This window comes from Benincasa hispida, chromosome 8 (assembly GCF_027475165.1).
Source record: "Benincasa hispida cultivar pf3 chromosome 8, pf3_genome.v1.1, whole genome shotgun sequence".
Taxonomy (NCBI): Eukaryota; Viridiplantae; Streptophyta; class Magnoliopsida; order Cucurbitales; family Cucurbitaceae; genus Benincasa; species Benincasa hispida.
In genome coordinates, this window is record NC_143485.1 from 65,546,332 (window position 1) to 65,565,342 (window position 19,011).

Below are 19,011 nucleotides of genomic sequence, written 5' to 3' on the forward strand. Positions count from 1 at the left end.
TTTCTCCCTTCGATTGTATCAATTGTAAACTTGCGAAGCAACCTGCTTTATCCTCTCCCCATTTCTCGTCTTCTTGTGATGTACCTTTTGGCTATTTAGGGTTCTGCTCCTACTCCCACTGTTGATGGCTTTCGATTCTTCGTCTTGTTCATTGATGATTTTTCTCGTTTTACTTGAATATATTTTCTAAAAACTCATTCTGCTTTATCCCAAATCTACATTGCCTTTGCTAAGTGGTTCACACACAATTTTCTCAAACCATCAAAATCCTTCGTACAAATAATCAATAGAGTACAAGGACCCCGTTTTTATTTCTTTTCTCACCTAAAAAGGCACTCTTGTTCAACGCTCCTGCCCTACACTTCTCAACAAAATGGTCGAGCGGAGCGTAAACATCGCCATATTTTGGATTCTGTCTGTGCTCAACTTCTTTCTGCTTCTTATCCTGAAAAGTTTTGGGTGAAGCTACACTTAATTCTGTTTATGTCACTAATGGTCTACCTTCCTCTGTTCTTCCAAACATTTCTCGTTTTGAATGTCTCTACGGTACTCATCCCTCTTACTCTCATCTTAAAGTTTTTTGTCATGTCTGTTTTGTTCTTCTTAATCCTTATGAGCATACCAAACTTGAACCTCGTGCTTAACTATACCGTTTCCTTAGTATGGGACTGAGCATAAAGGTTTTCGTCATTGGGATCCTGTCTATAAACGATTATATATTTCCCATCATGTTACTTTTTTAGGAATATCATATGTTTTCCCGTATCTCCTCCTTCCATACCCCTCTGCCTAATTCTCCTCTTTTCTTTACTGATCCCTCCCGTGCCCTTTTTCCTGACCTTGATCCACCCACCCCTATCTCTCCTCTCTCCGACTCAACATAGGATTCCACCATTATCTCCCCCCTCCCTTACTCAAATATAGATTCCAATGGTACTTGTCCTTTAACACAACCTCTCAGCCATCTCAACATCTTTTTAAGTCTGGCATCACCATCTGTTTCTGTTGCTGATTCTGAACCTGTCCCAGTCTTTCCTGTCCGTCGTTCTATTGGGCTAAGTAAACCTCCACCTCATCTTCAAGATTTTCACTGTTTATTCACTATTCCATCTTCAGTCGATCCGCCATTGTATCATGAGGCTAGCAGTACCCTCTTTGGCAGCGAGCAATAGATGAGGAATTTCAAGGGTTAGAAAAGACTCATACTTAGGATTACGTTGATCTTACCCTGGGCAAGAAACCTATTATTGTAAGTGGGTTCAATAAAATAAGAAAACAATCTGGTGGCTCTATTGAACGTTATAAGGTTCGACTTGTTGCAAAAGGTTACTCTCAAGAATACGACATTGACTATGAAGAAACATTTGCTCCAATAGCTCGAATAACATTTTGTTGGGATTGGTGTCCTAATTCTCCCGGAGTCTCATAGTTTGTAAACATTGTACATATTGTTATGAATAAAATAAGAGTTATTTTATTTGCATTTACTCGTATCCAATAAACAAAGATTCATGGTTATTGTATGTAAACTTAAGCATGTATATGAGATATACAAGTGGATCATGCCTTAAGTAATAACCAAATAGGTCTGTAGTATAAGGATATAGGAGGGATACTTTATTCTGGTGACACTACGGATACGGTCCGCTTTGCAGAGGTTTGCAAGTGCTGTAAACTACTACAGATGGGCTAATCCTGACCATTCATGTGGAGACATGCGAGCGGGGGTGTCTTATACAAAGAGTTTGTATAAGACCAGACCACGAGATGATTCGTCTCTTTATATAACGTTGTTGATACTTGAGACTTACTTCTCACCTAAACGACCATAGGTGACATGACCTTAATCCTGAGTGTTTTGGGAACTCCTGCTTTTGAGGGCGGTCCTTTGATTACTATGGGTGAGAGTGGCCAAATTGTCAACTCAACAAGCCTACCTTTTTGGGGATTTGTCTGATTGGGGAGCTGAGAACTCAGTTACATAAGACGGAATTCACTCCTTCCTCAAAGCAAGGGTAAGTAGTTAGATTGCTCCCTTAAAGGTTGATTCCGAGTCTTAAATATAGTGGCCACATCCTCTATTTGGAAGAGGGGACTCAGTCATAGTAGGACTATGACTTATGTTCATTAGAGAAATCAGTGGTACTTAAGGAGTTAGATGTAACCACATGGGCAAAATGGTAAATTGGTCCAACTGTACTTATGAGCGATCTGTGAAGGGTTATCATACTGTTGATTGGTTGATATGGACACAGAAATATATCTGTAGTGAAAAGAATGCAGTTTTTGGACTTTAATGGAGTGCCCGGTAGTTAACGGATGGTGGATCCCGTGACTAAAGAGTTTAGTCAGTTATTCACGTACCGTTGGAGCTTCAAGCTACAGGTCTATAAGATCCAATTGGTAGCTTAATGGATTCAAGTTGAGAATCAGTTCTTGGGGTTAGTTTGAAGTATTCAAATTAGCAAGAGGAAATTCAATTATATATGATATAATTGGTGTGATGTATGAGATATATCAAGTGCAAGATTAATGTAAATATGATTTACATTAAGGACCATAAAATAGAAAAAAGAACTATGGTTTGTATGTTTCATGAGAAGAAATATTAAAACTATAGGTTATAAATATAATATGGTAAGTTGGTTATCATATTTATTTATAATAATATTATTTATTTGATAATTAAATCTTTTTCTCTAATAACCAATTGAGTGAGAGGTCATTGGTGGTTTTATGGTAACCATTAGATAAAAGGAAAAATATTTTCCTAAAATTAGAAGTTACTCAATTCGGAAAGAATTCACGAAGAAAGATAGTGAAAGTGTTTCACTAAGCGATAGCTATAGAGAGACTAAACGATCGTGGACTTTGACTATACGATAGTTCATCAACCGATCATAGCTAAACGATCGCATGGTTTTGTCTATACGATAGGCTGCCATTTACTACACGATCGAGTATATCGTCTATATGATAGACAACTTCTTATCTCTCACTTGCTCGATTTCTACACGATTGTTGTCTAGAGTTAGAATTCTAACCTTGTGTCAGGACCTACGGGCCAAGGGATAGTCTCAGGTAGATAGTTTCTATGGGTCCCTTCCTCAAAGTCAAGATCATATAGAGCCCACAATCCTGGATTCTCATACTGAGAACACTAAGATAACCATTGTGGTGGTGTCCTCACTCAACTCGATTGTGTTCGAGAAGTTTTTGGTTGTTCGTGTTATTCGTGCTGGTGATCGTGTTGTATCGGTCGTTGCGTTCGAGGGATTCATTGTTGTTCTTGGACGCATTGGATTGATCGAGGGAGTTTGAAGAATGGTTCTTTGAAGGTACGCATACTATATCCCTTGATATTCTTTTTAAGCATGCTATAATTTCGTGTTATACATGACCTGTTAGTTTTCGTTCTTGTACTGTAATTATTTATGTTCAACTCAAATAGAATTTAAAACAATCCTTCCGCTGCTCATGGAAATCCTTATGTCTGATTTCCTTCACATTTATCTGAAGTCTTTTAGTTGTTGTCGTTGCTAAATAGTGGCCTCTTCTACAGTTGGTTGTTAAAAGTGCATTTCTCAATGGAACTTTAGCTGTAGAGGTGTATATGAAACCTCCACCTAGCACGACTCATCCACCTCAAAAAGTGTGTCGTCCCCGATGAGCCTTATATGGTCTAAAACAAGCCTCGCGAGCATAGTTTTCCACATTCAGTTCTATTATCACCCAACTTCAGTTTAGTTCCAGTTCCCACGATATCGCTCTTTTTACACGACAGACCCCTCATGGTATTGTTCTTCTTCTTCTCTATGTTAATGATATGATCATTACAGGCAAGGATCCTTAGGCTATATCTGACTTGCAAACCTATCCGGGAAAACACTTAGAGATGAAAGATCTGGGTCCACTCAGTTATTTTCTTGGCCTTGTGTTCTCATCTCGCTCTGATGGATACGATCCTAGCTCAATCTAGTATTACTGACTCAATCACATTATCAACACCACTGGATCCGAATGTTTGTTTGACCTCTTTTGATTGTGTTCCTCTTGAATATGCCACCCTTTTATCGGCAATTAGTTGGTAGTCTCATTTATCTTACTGTGACCCGACCGGATATTGCATATGTTGTTCACATTGTTAGTTAGTTCATGGTTGCTCCTAGGACTGCATTTTACTATTGATCTCCGTATTATTCACAATGTCAAAGGTACTCTGGGATATGGACTTCAGTTCTCTTCATAGTCATCCCTGGTATTATCTGGCTACTCTAATATTGATTGGGCGGGTGATCCTGCTGATAGACGTTCTACCTCAGGTTACTATTTCTACATTAGTGACTCTCTTATTTTTTGGCGGAGTAAAAAACAAAGTGTTGTATCCTCTTGTTCTAGTACGGAATCTAAATATCGCATCCTGGTTGATGCTACATTAGAATTATTATGGCTACGTTGGCTTCTTGTTGATATGGGAGCCCCTTAACCGTCTGTGACTATCCTTCACTATGACAATCACAATGCCATCCAGAGTGCTCACAATGATGTTTTTCATGAGCGCACCACGCATATTGAAAATACATGTCACTTTGTTTGTCACCATCTCCTGAGTAACACTCTTCTTTTACGATCTGTTTCCACTACTGAACAACCAATTGATATTTTCACTCGTACGCTTCCTTTAGTTGTTTAACAAACTCAAGTTGATTCCTACTTTACCACCTTGAGTTTGAAGGAGGATGTGAATGTATAATTTTATATATATTTAGTCTTATTGGTTAGAGAAGTTTTATGATAGTTAGAGTCATTCTAGGTCCTATAGGTCCTATTTTTGGTCGGTTGGTATTGTATTTATACCCCTATACATACTGTTAATGATATATTTTTGCTTACAGGAAGAAATGATGAGCCTTGGATCATTGCTGGAGATTTCAATGAGATGTTGTGGAATGACGAAAAATATGGTGGTTCTACCAAAAGAATGTCATTTGCTAATAATTTCATGGAGGCAATTGATGATTGTAATCTAATGGATATGGGTTTCAAAGTTCCAAAATTTACATGGAATGAAAATAGAGGAGGAATTAGAATTTGGAAGAGACTTGACAGATTCTTGTGCACTGATTCTTTTGATCTTTTTTTGGGAGTGTGAAACCTTGATTGACCTTTTTCTAATCATAGACTAATTGAATTGTCATTTTTTAATGAAAATATGAAGCCACCAAAGAAGAAAGGCAAATCTTTCAAATTTGAAGAAAGCTGGATTTTGCAAAAACGTTGTAAATCTATTAAAGAGTGTAATGCTAATCATATCGCTCTTATTCCAAAAATAACAAATCAATCTCCTGTAAGTGATTTTCGGGGCCTTTGTAATGTCAACTACAAGATAGTTAGTAAAGTAATTGCCAATAGACTGAAAGGAATCTTAGGAAAAAAAACATTTCACCTTCACAATTAGCATTTGTTACCGGAAGATTTATTCTCGGCAACATAATAATAGGTCATGAATGTATTATTCCATACAAAAGTTAAAAAATGGAAGGAATGGGTATGCATCCATAAAGCTCGACTTAAATAAAGCATATGATAGGGCAAAATGGATTTTCCTTCAAGAAATCATGTTTGAAACTTGGTTTTGCTTAGTCTTTTATTCAGTTTATCATGGAATGCAACACATTACTAATTTCTTTATTTTGATTCATAGTGAAGCAAATGATGTTATTGATCCTAAATGGGTCTTAGACAAGGAGATCCACTTTTTCCTTATCTTTTCCTTTTGATTATCGAAGGACTATCATTTATGATACAAGAAGCCGTCAAAGAAGGTTCCATAACCTTATTTTTTTATAAGGCAAATGAAATTGAATGTCTCAATCTTAAAATGCTAGAGTATAGAATAATTTTTAAAATTATTATTAACCAAGATTTGATTTTTTTATATTTTTTTAATCCAATTTTGCTGGTTAGCTAGTTGTGATTATGTTTTGAATCCCATTTTCAAATACACTTCTCTTTCGATGGGTATTTGATTTACCGGTTGGCTATTTTTGAAAAGGTAATATAATACATCTCTTTACCCCTCCCTCCCACAATTCCCTAATCAATATGAGTGGACTAACTTCTGTACTCGGTGGACTACCCCACTAAATAGAAGTGTATGAACTAATAAATGCCACGTAATTTTGCCCATATGTAATAAATAATAGCTTATAAAATTTGTCAAACAATTTAACAACATTATTCCTGTACGAAAATGTTGACTTTAAGTCCTCATTAAGATTGAATCATTCTCCGACAATATTTTAAGATTAATAAAAAATTAAGAATCGAAATATTTATTATTAGATGCAGTCCTATCACTCGTACTCTCTACTCCTCTATAAAAATAAAAATAAAAATTTAAAAAAATTATATTTTATAAAATAAAAATTCATTAAACTATACTTGGAATGCATCAAGATAGATGTATTCAAAGAACCGTCGAGTTTTTCTAAGAAGGGAGTAGGAATAGTTGATGACGACCCATGAAAATGCGAGGAAATAGGTAGAAAAAAACACGACAGAAACTACAAAACAGAAATGGTCAAATTTGAAAAATAGGTGAGACTCAATCCAAAGTATGGTGTTGTAAAAAGCAGTCCAAGCACGTAACTCTAAACGAAACCCACACATGCATATATATCATCTCCTTTATTTATTTTATTCCCCTTTCCTTTCACTAAATAAAACCAAAAGCAATCCATTCCAATTATCAACTACTTATCTCTATATAATTTGATTTTTTTTTATCAATATCACAATCAAATCACTTAGCCACGTAACCTCTCGGCCACTACATGTATACAATTAAAAATAAATCATTAAACAACCAACATAATTGCCTCAATTCATATAGGATGTACACTATTTGATCAAGCGTATGTATATTCTAAATTTGAATCATGCAATTCCAATTGTGGTACTAAATTAAAAAGAAACGAAAAATATTAGGGTTGTAAAAATATAAATTATTTAATGGGATTGTCTCTTAATATATATTTATACTTTATAACTATTGAATACAAAAATGTAGTACTTTCATGATTTCTCTCCAGACATTTAAAAATTACAAAATTATCAACCACATTATGATAACTTCTTCAAATAATTTTGGTTTTAAATATCAGTTATGAACTGTCATCGTATACATATGATGGTAAATTACAAATCACCATATATCTTGTGTCATCTTAAGATATGATGGGCAGTTTAAAACCGCCATCAACTCTTCTACCATTGTATTTATACAATGGCGATTGTTTAGGATAGTAATTGTAAACTGTCATCCTATCATAACATTCAATCGTGGTTTCATATGATACGGTTAGGAATTAACATCATATTCATGTCATCATACATACAACGATGACAGTTAAGTACGATGCCAATTTCTAATCGACATAATATGAGTCATGATGACAATTATGAACTGACATTGATTCTAATCAATAAGTTTATTTCTTTAAAAAAAAATCTTACCAATTTAAATAAACCAAAATTTGACACCATCTCTTTTTCCTTTTTTCTTGTTTTCCAATTTGTACTGAAAAAAATAATTTACTTAATAAGTTTAACTTATAACAAATTAAATAATAAAATAAAAATGTAATATTTAACTAACTCAAAAGGGGAAAAACCTGTTGTTCTTCATCTTCACTTTTTCTCCAATATTAATTCCATAAACGAAGAATAAATATAAAATTTCTTCCTTTTCTCTTTCCTCTTCCTTCTATTATTCTTCCTTTTCCTTTTTTCTCTCCCAACTCAGTTTCAGCTTGTGATAACGAATGGGAAGGAAAAGAGAAAGAAAGAAAGAGGAAGAGGAAGCAGAGAAAGAAGAAGAATGGCACAAAAAATAATAAATAAATAAATAAATAAAGAAGGGAAGGAAAAGGAAATAGAAAATGAAAGGTGATAGAGAGAAAGAGAGGATGCGAAAGAGAAAGATGATTGAAGATGAAAGATGACGTTTTTTTAATTTATAATTCAATTTTATGTTGTGTAACATTTTTTAGTTAAAAGAATTAGATGGTAATTCCGTTCGATAGCACTTTTTTTTAGGTATAATAATTAAATCTATGATAATCTTTTTAAAGAATTATAAATATAACAAAACAAAATCTATCAGTGATAGACTCTATTACTGATAGATTTCTACCGGTGGGTATATCCGTGATAGACCCCCTATTAGCCATATGTTTTATCACTAATAGACTTCGAAAGGAAAATCTAAATTTTGTTATCTATACAATTTTTTTGTATTGTGTTATATTTATATCTATAAATACTTTGAGTCTCATTGTTATATTGGTAACGACTCAAAAATTAAAAATATACTTTTAATGAATTGATGCCACATCAATATTATAAATAATAATTAGAAAAAACATATTCAGTGTACTCTGTGTAACAAAGGTTTTGATGGTATGAACCAAAAAAAAAAAAGATTATGTTAATTTTTTTATGTCTAAAATGTCGAGCTTGAAAATTCATGAATCTAAGTACAACAAAAGTCAAATCTTAAGAATCAAGCATATAATTATTCAAAATAATAATAATAATGATAATTTACACTTTAAACTTTGAAAGTTGAATCAATTTAAGTCATGAATTAATAAATATACCAATTTAAACCTTGAATTTTCGTAATTATATCAATTAACACCCTCTTCTAGACTTATATTGAAAAATATTGTGTAAAACATATAATTGTTTTAATTAAACTTCTAAATTGTTGTAACTTGTAAGTGCGAATCAATTTCAACAATTTATTAAGATTGAATTAAAAAATCGCCCATGCATTCAATCTTTACGTGTGTTATTTATAGTAGACTACTTCAAATGTCGAATTAATAAAATGAGCTAAAAGAATTGATGCACAGACAATTTAAAAGAAAAAAAAAATAGATTAAGTCTAAATTGATTTGCTTATAAAAGTTTAGGGATTGAATTGATAAAAGATCAATTATTGAAAGTTCAATATTAAAATTGATATAATTATTGGTTTGGTATTTAAATTGAAATGACACCAAAATTTATGAATTTAAATTAATATTTTCACTATTTATTCTTCAAAAGTTTTTACATCTTTAAACTTCAATAAAGAGACCCAAAAACAAAATTAAACCAATAGGCTTGAAATTAAATATATATATATATATATATACATATTTTGAAATGTAATTAAAAAAATTATGACAGATCTAGTAGTTTTGTTTCAAACGTCTATTGAAGAAAAAAAAAGTACAACACAATATTTAGTTGTAATGATAAAAAAGTACCATACTTTTTTCTTGATAAAAACACGCAAACAGCAGTCCATGATTCATTATTAATGATCTATTTAATCAACATTAATTTATTAGACAATCAATTACAAACAATTAAAAAAGGGCATCATTATTAATCGCAATTAAGGGAACCCATGCACGAAAGAATAAAGCAAATCTCTCTATTCTTTTTTTTTTTCTGAGCACAGAATAAAGCAAAAAGGAAAAGAAAAATGAAGATGAGGTTTAAATAATAAATAAAGTAATTGGATGATGGGAGGGTGTGTGGAAGAAGAGACAACCAATAAGTGGGATTCTTCTGCCTTCCTCCCTGTTCTTCCCCACCCAACCCAACACAAATTTTAACAACTTCCATTCCCTCCACCTCATCTTTCCACTTTTTTTTTTTTCTCTTTTTCTATACAAATCAACATTTTTTTAATGACCCATCAAAAAGTTCTTAAAAGATGGATGAGAAGCATCAGCCTACCTAATAAAAAAAAAATGAATTACAAAAATCATCCTATTTAATAACTGTAATTATACTCTCAAATTTTCAATTGTAAAAATTGAACCTACATGATCATTGGAAAACTATAATAATTAAGTTTAAGAGTTTAAGTTTTATCATTTAGAGTCCAATTTTAACATTTGTAAATGTAAGGTTGAGATTTTATAATGAAAATTTGAGGGCGTAACTATAACTAACATTATCCAACAATAAGAGTGGGAATGCCATGGCCAATTCCAAAATGTACTTTTGGGCATTACCGTTCTTTCACTCACTAGTGGCACAACCTGTAATATGTCGAGCAGACGAGGGGTAATTGAGTCAATTGAGACTAGTCTGCCCTGGGTTGTGTGGGATGAATGTCCTTGAGCAACCCTAGGACTTGTTGCATTGTAGGTCTTTTCGCCGCCGTCTCCGCGGTACATAGATACGCCACACGGAGGCTCTCCACCATCTCCGATTCCCCGCCAACGAGTCGCAATCTTGGATCAATCGCCTCTAACGCTTTTCCCTCTCTCACCATTTTTCTCACTCCCACCACCGTGTTGGCACTGCCGGGCATCCCCGTCAAAAGCTCCATCAACACCACTCCAAAACAGTACACATCTTTCTCAACGCCGTCGTCGCAGTTCCCCCCGCCGACATGTCGTAACCCAAACCCACCGATTCGAGCCTCGAAGTCGTCCGCCAATAAAATGTTTGACGTCACTAAATGCCCGTGAACAATCGGTTTCGATCCGGCGTGGTGGAGATACGCTAACCCACGCGCGATCCCCACTGCAATGCGGTGGCGCGTCACCCATCCTAACTTCTCCGGTAACGACAAATGGGACCCACTAGTGGAATTGTTGTTGATTTCCCACGTGTCGGTACTCCAGTCCTCCACATTGGGTTGGCCGGTCGGAAGCTCGTGAAGCCACCGGTGGAGATCGCCGTTGGACATGAATTCGTACAATACTAATTTCTCTTTACCTAAAATGGGATAAAATGACACAGAAACTAAGTTTGTTTTGACAATGTAAGCGGAAATCAATCAGTCATTCAAAGACAACGCTGTTTAAATTTTCAAGAAAAGAAACAGAGCGGAATTAATTGGATGAACAGAGAGGTCAAACAGAGATACAGACAACAAAAAAATTTTACCTGCAATACAGTAACCAAAAAGCGGTAACAAATTGGAATGCTTCAGTGTGGAAAGGTCTTCGAACATGGCTACAGCCTCATCACGAGCGACGGATCTAGCGGATTCAAGGACCTTAATCGCCACGTGGATATCTCCGGGAAGAACAGCTCTGTACACCGGCCCACACCTTCCCTCTGCGAGAAGGGACTCTTTACCGAAATGTGACGTGGCAGCAATCAAGTCCTTGAAGGTGAGATTAATCAACGGCTTCTCGAACATCACCACTGAAGCTGAAGATGGTTCTCTGATGTCTGCGATCCAGGATGATCCTGACTCGGTCTCGAAAGCGAACGGCCCAGATTTCTCCATCTTGAATTGGACTTGAACGGGCGTGGAGATTGCCCATTTGTTTTTTCGCTTCATAATTCTTTTTCGTCTCCATATCGCTAAAGCAGCCGCTGCTAAAAACAAACCTGCTGTCCCAGACGACAGGGCAAGAATCAGTGGCTTCGTTTTCGATTTGGGTTTGGCTTTTTTCGCTGGTTCTTTATTGGGTACGTCTGATTGGATGGTATTGTTCTGATGAGGGCGTTTCGATGATTGTGGAGGATTCGTGTTACCTCTGTTTTTGGAATTCGTTTTGATTTGAAGTAAAGTAATCCCAGTTTGAACAAATGCTGATTTCCCAAATTTCTTGTAGCTTTCGGAGTTGATCACTCCCTTAAACTTGTTTAATGAAACATTCAAGAACTTCAATCCATTAAGCGGAGGGAAATCCGACGGAAAATTACCGGTCATGGAATTACCCGAAACGTCTAAATACTCAAGCGAATGAAGAACAGAGATGGGCTTCAAATTCCCAGAAATGTTACACCTCGAAACAACCAAGTGCTTCAAATTAGAAAGCCTCTCCAACCCAAATGGAAGATTCCGCAGATTATTTCGCGAGAGGTCCAGAATTTCCAGCTTTGAAAAACCAGAGAGGCGAACCGTATTAGAGAATCTGTTGTTGGAAAGATTAAGAACCCGAATGGAAGAAGGAAAGACATGACTGGAATTAGATAACTTAAACCCAACAGTTCCTCCAAATCGATTATGGGAAAGATCGACATGAGCCAAAGTGGGGATTCCCCACAGCCAGTTCGGAACAGAGCCTTCGAGTGAGTTTCTAGAAAGATCAATGGAGCGTAAGTGGGTCAAATTTCTTAAGAACCTCCAAGAAACAATTCCAGTGAGATTCTTGGACGGGAGGTTGATGTCTAGAACAGAGCAGTTGGTGAAATTCACAGAGCTAGGAACAATCCAAGAGAGATTGAAGGCGGAAACAGAGTGAAAAGCCTTGGAAACGAATTGGGTATCTGTAGTGTTGCAAGCAGAGTCAACAAAAGAAAACATGAGCGCCATGAGAATCAGAATCCTGCAAAAACAAAAAGTTGCCATGTTTTTTCTTTGTTTCTCTGTTCAAGCTCTCACATGCACAGTGGAGATAGAGAAATTAGAGGAAGAGGTAGAAAGCTGCATTTTATGGAAGGAAGTGAAGTGGGAGTTGGAGTGGGAGGGAAGTAGGGAGAACTGAGAAGCAAATATTATATTTGTTTATATATATAGATGGGAAATATTATATGAAGGGGAGCAATATGGTGATAAATAAAGGATATGGTATTTAAATATAATATAATATACTGTGGAGTGTTGGAATTGGTGGGGTTTTGATATTAATAATTTAATATTGTCGAAAAATAAAATTTAGTAGACTGTTTTGATGATTATTGTGCAACCAGTCAGAAATTAGAATTGGGGTTTCTTACTACATCTTCTTCTTCAATGGATGGGGGACCACGGACCAGTTCGCTACTTTAATAACCCTTTAGATAAGTCACATCACATGTGAAAACTAGTTTTTCTTTTTTCTATGTTATTTCATTTACACTTAAAAATTCCAATATTTGAAAAAACAAATAAGAAGAAGAAAAAATAATGAAACAAAAGTCAAATATCTGTTAAAAAAAAAAAAATCCAATGTTCAAACATAACAAATAAATAAATATTTACTTTTACAATCTTGCTGTTTTTGTTATGTCTCTAAAAACGAGTTAGACTTCTTTTGTATGTCGTGTGATTGATGAAATTATAAATACAGTGTAATTGTTGAAGTTTAAATGAAAGTAGAATTACGAATATAGTGTAATTGTAAATAAATGAACTCCTCTTGACTTTCTTGTCTTGGATTATATGTGAATTTATATTTTATTATCAAATTAGATTTTATCTAAAATGTTTATTACAAATTCAATTGTATCTAAATATTTTTTTTCATTATTTTATACACATTGTTATCAAATTAATTTGATTTTTTTTTTATATATTTTTGATGTTTTCAATTGTTCATACATAAACACGTAAAAATTGCTTGTTGTACTTATAAATAAATATATAAATGGGAATTAAACTTGAAGTGTTTGAAACATATGCATGTGTGTATATATATTGTCCAGATTATTATTAATGTTAAAGATATTATATTATTATCATCATCGTCATCATCCTTATTATTAAAATAAGATTTTTTTAAAAAAAAAACCCCGAAATCTCACCTTATTCATCTTCTTCACTTTGTTGTCACCAAAATTTCTTTTTTTTCCTTATCAATCTTAGCAACCCTTTCTTGAAATTCATAGTCTTGACTAGCTTTTGACGACCACCCTTGCCAGACGCCATCTTTTTCACTCGCACACATGTTTTCTGCTTTTGTTTCTACTTTAAATATCGCCTTCAACAATGACGTTCTAGGATTGATAGTGTTTAAAGTTGGATTTTAAGATCCTATGAGAAAAATGGTCATATCGAATGAAGACGATGATACTTCTTACAATTGGTTTGGTGTTAAACGCAATCATATTTTATGTAGTTTTTTCAAATATTCACTTGTCAACAACAACTTCACTGGTATAATCAACTTTGCTCTTTCTCACCTTGAAGGAAGTCCATTGTTGTGGGCATCCATAAGTTTCTAATGACCCCCACTAGCATACATGCATTCTATAGGCAGTTGAGAGTGTTAAAGATTATATTGGATGATTTTTAATCTTTGTTTTCGGAATGTTTAGATATTGTATTAATGGTTTTAGAATGTTTAGGTATAATGTATTTGTGGTATTCGAGTTTTTTTTAAACAATGTATCTTTATATTATTGTTTGTACTTAATTTTGTTGTTTTAGGGTAGTTTTGTCATTTATTAATTAAATTTTTTATTATATAAATTCGTTCGGTTATTTTTATAATTTTGAAACCTTTTTGCATTTTTACCAAATGAAACTTTAAAATTTTCTATTTCTCTGGTTAGCCTTTTTTTTTAAAAAAAGTATTTTTCAATAAACTCATTTTTATTTAACACTCTTGACAAAAATTATTGAAACTACATTCAAAAGTTACCTTAAGTGGTTGCTAACCACTCCAATTTTTAATAAAACGACTTATTTTGTAAATTAAACACACCCTTAGGGCCTTTTGGCTTGACTTAAGAAAAAAAAATGTTTTTTTTTTAAAAAAAACTCATTTTTATTTAAACACTTTTGATAAAAATTGATTAAAATATATTTGAAAAACTATTTTAAGTGGTTATCAAGCACTTCAATTTCTTTTCGAATAACTTATTTTTTAAATTAAAAACTTGAAAATGTATTCCAAACACATTCTTAGCCTTTCAAATTTAGTTTATTATTATTATTATTATTATTATTATTGAAATTGTTTAAATGATAACATATTTTTCTCACGAGAGAGAGAGACAAACACTATATGGTTATATTTCTAAAATTTAAAAAAGAATGTTTATATCTTCAAAATCAACTTTCTTATGAAATAGAATAAACTAACCTAAGAAACTGTTTTTAAGATTTATTAAATAGATCGAGACTAAATTTTGACATTTAAAAATATAGAAACTAAAATATATTAGATAGAGACTCCGTTATCTATATTAAAATAAACAAAACTCAAAATTCATTTATCAAAATTATATTTTATAATAATACTAAAAAACCTCAAATGTTTTATTTAGCATCCGAAATCCGAAGTACACCACCAATATATATTTTAATTTAGAATTAGCAGTGTAGTAGACTTTTGATTAGTGGGAGAAGGTAGAAAGAATTGTTTTTTATTTTAATATTTTTATTACACTCATCTCATTATCATCCATAGCAAATAGAAAAATACATATACAACAATATTTTAAGATTAAAATAAATTTTTTAGATCCTAAATTTTCCTAAAAGTAACAATTTAATTAAAAATTTTAGTTTATATGATTTAATCTCTATGTTCTTAATTTTATAATAATTTAATCTCTAAACTTTATAATATAATAACTTAGTCATTATACGTTCAAATTTGTAACAAATTAGTCTACAGTGTAAAAAAAATCTCATCAAAATAGATGTCAATTATTATTATTCTATGATGTAGACTTGTATTTTATAAAATTATCGAATCTCTAATTAATTTATTATTTTATTTATACAAGAAACTTTATTAAAACTTAACATCAATCTTTATAATAAAAATTAAATAGTACAAGAATTGAATGGTCACATAATTAAAAATAAACCAATTAAATTGTCACAAATCGAGATTATAAATAATTTTTAAAACAATAATACTACCATTATTAAATATTTGTCGCATAATAATTTATAATTTAATATTTGAATGACCGTGAAGGGTAAATATTTTGAATTAATTATAGAGTATAATTTGAAAAATATATAATTAAAATGAAATTGAAAATGGATGGTAATGATGGGCATAACAGTCAACGAGGGAAGTCTGAGTTGGTGGTGAGTATCACGGCAGCGGCAGCTGCAGCGCAGAGCACGGGACAGAGATGCTATCATTTACATCGAAATTCCGCTCCATATTATATATAATTCTTTTTTCCTTTCCTTTCTATTTATTTATTTTTGAGAAGTTGTATTGTAATTGTATTTTATTGAATAATTTCAATCACATAAATCCAAAAAGAACTTCTCAAAATATCACAACCAACAAACGTGTTTCCTACATGTTACCCAAAATTTTGAAGCTTCTTACTCTCTCTCTCTCTCTCTCTCTCTCTCTCTCTATATATATATATATATATATATTTATTTATTTATCTATTTTTTCCGTTTCAAACCTTTCAACTACCATTTAAATTTAGGATTCATTTGATAATTTAAGTTTATAAATATTATTTTTATTTTTAAATTTTTTGTTTTATTATCTTCTTTTTATCAATATTTGATTCAAAAATCAAGTAAAATTTTGAAACCTCAAAAAATAGTCTCTTAAAAATTTATTTTTGTTTTTAAAGTTGATTTAGAATATAACTCTTTTATTTAAAAAAGATATATAATATTATAAAAAATTGGGAGAAAATTGACATAATTTTTTAAAAGAGAATGATTATTTAACCAACCTTAAATAAAATACTAGTTATTTATTTTTATAATTTAGTTTTTTTTTTCTCGATATAGTCTCATCAATTAGAAAATTTATTCCGATTGCCATGGTGGTGGGCTTATTATCTCTTTATCATATAAAAAAATGTCCAAGCAGGAAAATTATCAACATTTTCTTGCATTTTGTGAAATTCTTGGATTAAATTTTAAAAATTAAAAGGATACATTTAAATTGAGACAAAACACAACTTATGAAAATTTAGATCAAACTTTTGATTTTACATCAAATTAATCAATAAACTTTATAAGTATCGATAGGTTCTTATACTTTAAATTTTATGTCAAATAAATTTTTAAATTTTGAATTTAGTATCTAGTAGGGCTTTGAGCTATTAAAAAATAAATAAATAAAGAATGCACTAGTTTTGATATAAAACTAAAAACTTAGGATCCTTTAAACATTTTATTTATATCTATTAAATTAATTAATTTTATAAAATTTTAAATATATTTTAATCTATTGAATACAAAATTTAAAGTTTAAATCCTACTCCGCAATTATTTAAGTTCGCAAAAACTATATGTGAATTAGCTAACCACTAGACCACGATGCAAATTTCATTAGAGTAAGTAGTAAAAGTAAAAATAGTGCAAATTCCATGGTTTAAGCACAAGTATGGAAGGCGAAATACAAATACCTTTACCACTAGAGCACAACCGCTTTGTTTTTTTTTTTTTTGTTTAACGAAAACTGTTTTTCAAAACGTTTTTTTGTTATAGATTTTTTCACCATTTTACAAATATTATTAAAATGGAAAAAAAATGAAAAACTCAATTGCATATCAAATATATCATTTTCTAAAAAAATAAAATAAAATTTAAAATCAATGGGTTATCTCGATTAAGTCACTAAATTTGTAATTTAACTTTAATTATCTTATTCTTTCCTTTCTTTTTGACTACTAACATTAATTAAATCTCCTGTTGAAATAAGTTTGAACTGATAATTTGATTTGGCATTTTAGGTTGACGAAGTCGTGGTATTTCATTTACTTGTGACTTGAGCAAGTAGAGATTTGGGACATGTGGGTCCAAATTTAATAGAAATTAAGAATTTAGCATGAAAAATGTCAATAAAAGAAATAAATAATTGTAATTTATAAAAGACCAAAAGAAGAGGAATAATAATAATAATAATAATAATAAATAATTGAGAGGTCAAGAGCGTTATGTGAAGGCTAAAAAGACACCGCGCATTCTCCATCATTACCAATTTTCTTCTCCACTGTTTTCTATATTTTAATCATTTTTAAATCAAATAATAAATGAATAAAAGGTTTTGTTTCCACGTATTAACAATAGATTGTGATTCTCCTAGATGTATTTGAAATATATTTTGAAGTATTTAATTTTAGAAAATAAATCATTTAAAAAAAAATTAAAGGATTTGACTACCACTTAAAATAGTTTTTTAAGTGTATTTTCAACAATTTTTGTCAAAAGTGTTTAAATATTAACGATTTTTTTAAAAAAACATTTTTTTCTTAAGTCAATTTAAACGTGTTTTTCCTTTCATATTGTTGATTTATTTGGAAATACCCAAAAAAGAAAGAAAAAACAAAAACGATTGGGTAGACGATCTGAAAGCAGAAATCCAATAGATTTAATGAAAACAAAATTGTATTTCATGTTTTCAGATATGTGTTTGGTAGCAAATTCAAAAATTAAATTCTAATTTAAACATTTTTTTAAAAAAATGTGATTAAAAATGTTTAGCTACTCACAAAATACTAGATTGAATATAAACTATTGCTAATTAGTTTATGAATTTATTTTATGTTAAAATTTTTGTATAATTATTATTTTAGAATATCATATAATATATATAATATATTACATATTTTAAATTAAAAATTGAGTTTGTAACATGAAATAGTATAATTGCTATTGTTTTTGTCACTTTTAACATAATTCTGCATTTTAAAATTTTGAATTCAAAATCTGGATAGATCGAAAATATAAGAAAGTTGTTTTGAAAATTTGCATTGTTTAGATCATAAAATCCAGAAACAATTTTTTGAAACAGAATTCAGACGACCAACCAAATACATATTCATTGAATTTAATGAAACATAAAATAGAATCTGAATTTTCATCCGACAATGATTAAGCATATCTATAATCTCATGCATCATCTTTTCTATTAATGTTAGAAAAATATAAAAATAATTCATATAATTTTTTTTATCACATATTAGATTTTTATTGAGTGATTTTTTGACTGCACAATAGATAGTGAAGTCTAAATTCTTTTGTATCTCAACCCACAATGATTGATATATATCATTGGAGTATTAAAATAATATTTTAAAGATATATGAATTAGAAATGAACGCATGTTCAAATTATTATCGCATGAAAAAGTTCTAAAAGTTATATATTTACAAAATTTATTTTCAGAAATTTGCAAATATAATGATGATTGTTGTTACTCATTATAATTTTTTATAATATAATAGTATAAGGAAGAATATATTGTTTCTCATTCTTTTGAGCATAGTATTCCTTCCTTTTGGTTTATCTCTCTTTTCCATCCTACTTTGCAAATTTCCATAATTTAATAATTA

At 31.2% G+C, this 19,011-nt stretch overlaps 1 protein-coding gene across 1 annotated transcript; it reads right to left on the bottom strand.

Moving 5' to 3' along the window:
• Window positions 1-9,911: 9,911 nt before the first annotated feature.
• On the bottom strand, window positions 9,912-12,606 carry MEE62 (Leucine-rich repeat protein kinase family protein). Its single transcript, XM_039039517.2, has 2 exons — window positions 10,963-12,606; window positions 9,912-10,791 (listed from the first exon to the last, which is right to left on the bottom strand). Exons 1-2 carry the CDS (start codon window positions 12,380-12,382, stop codon window positions 10,151-10,153), a joined length of 2,061 nt encoding a protein of 686 aa, XP_038895445.1. The 5' UTR covers window positions 12,383-12,606; the 3' UTR covers window positions 9,912-10,150.
• Window positions 12,607-19,011: the final 6,405 nt, after the last annotated feature.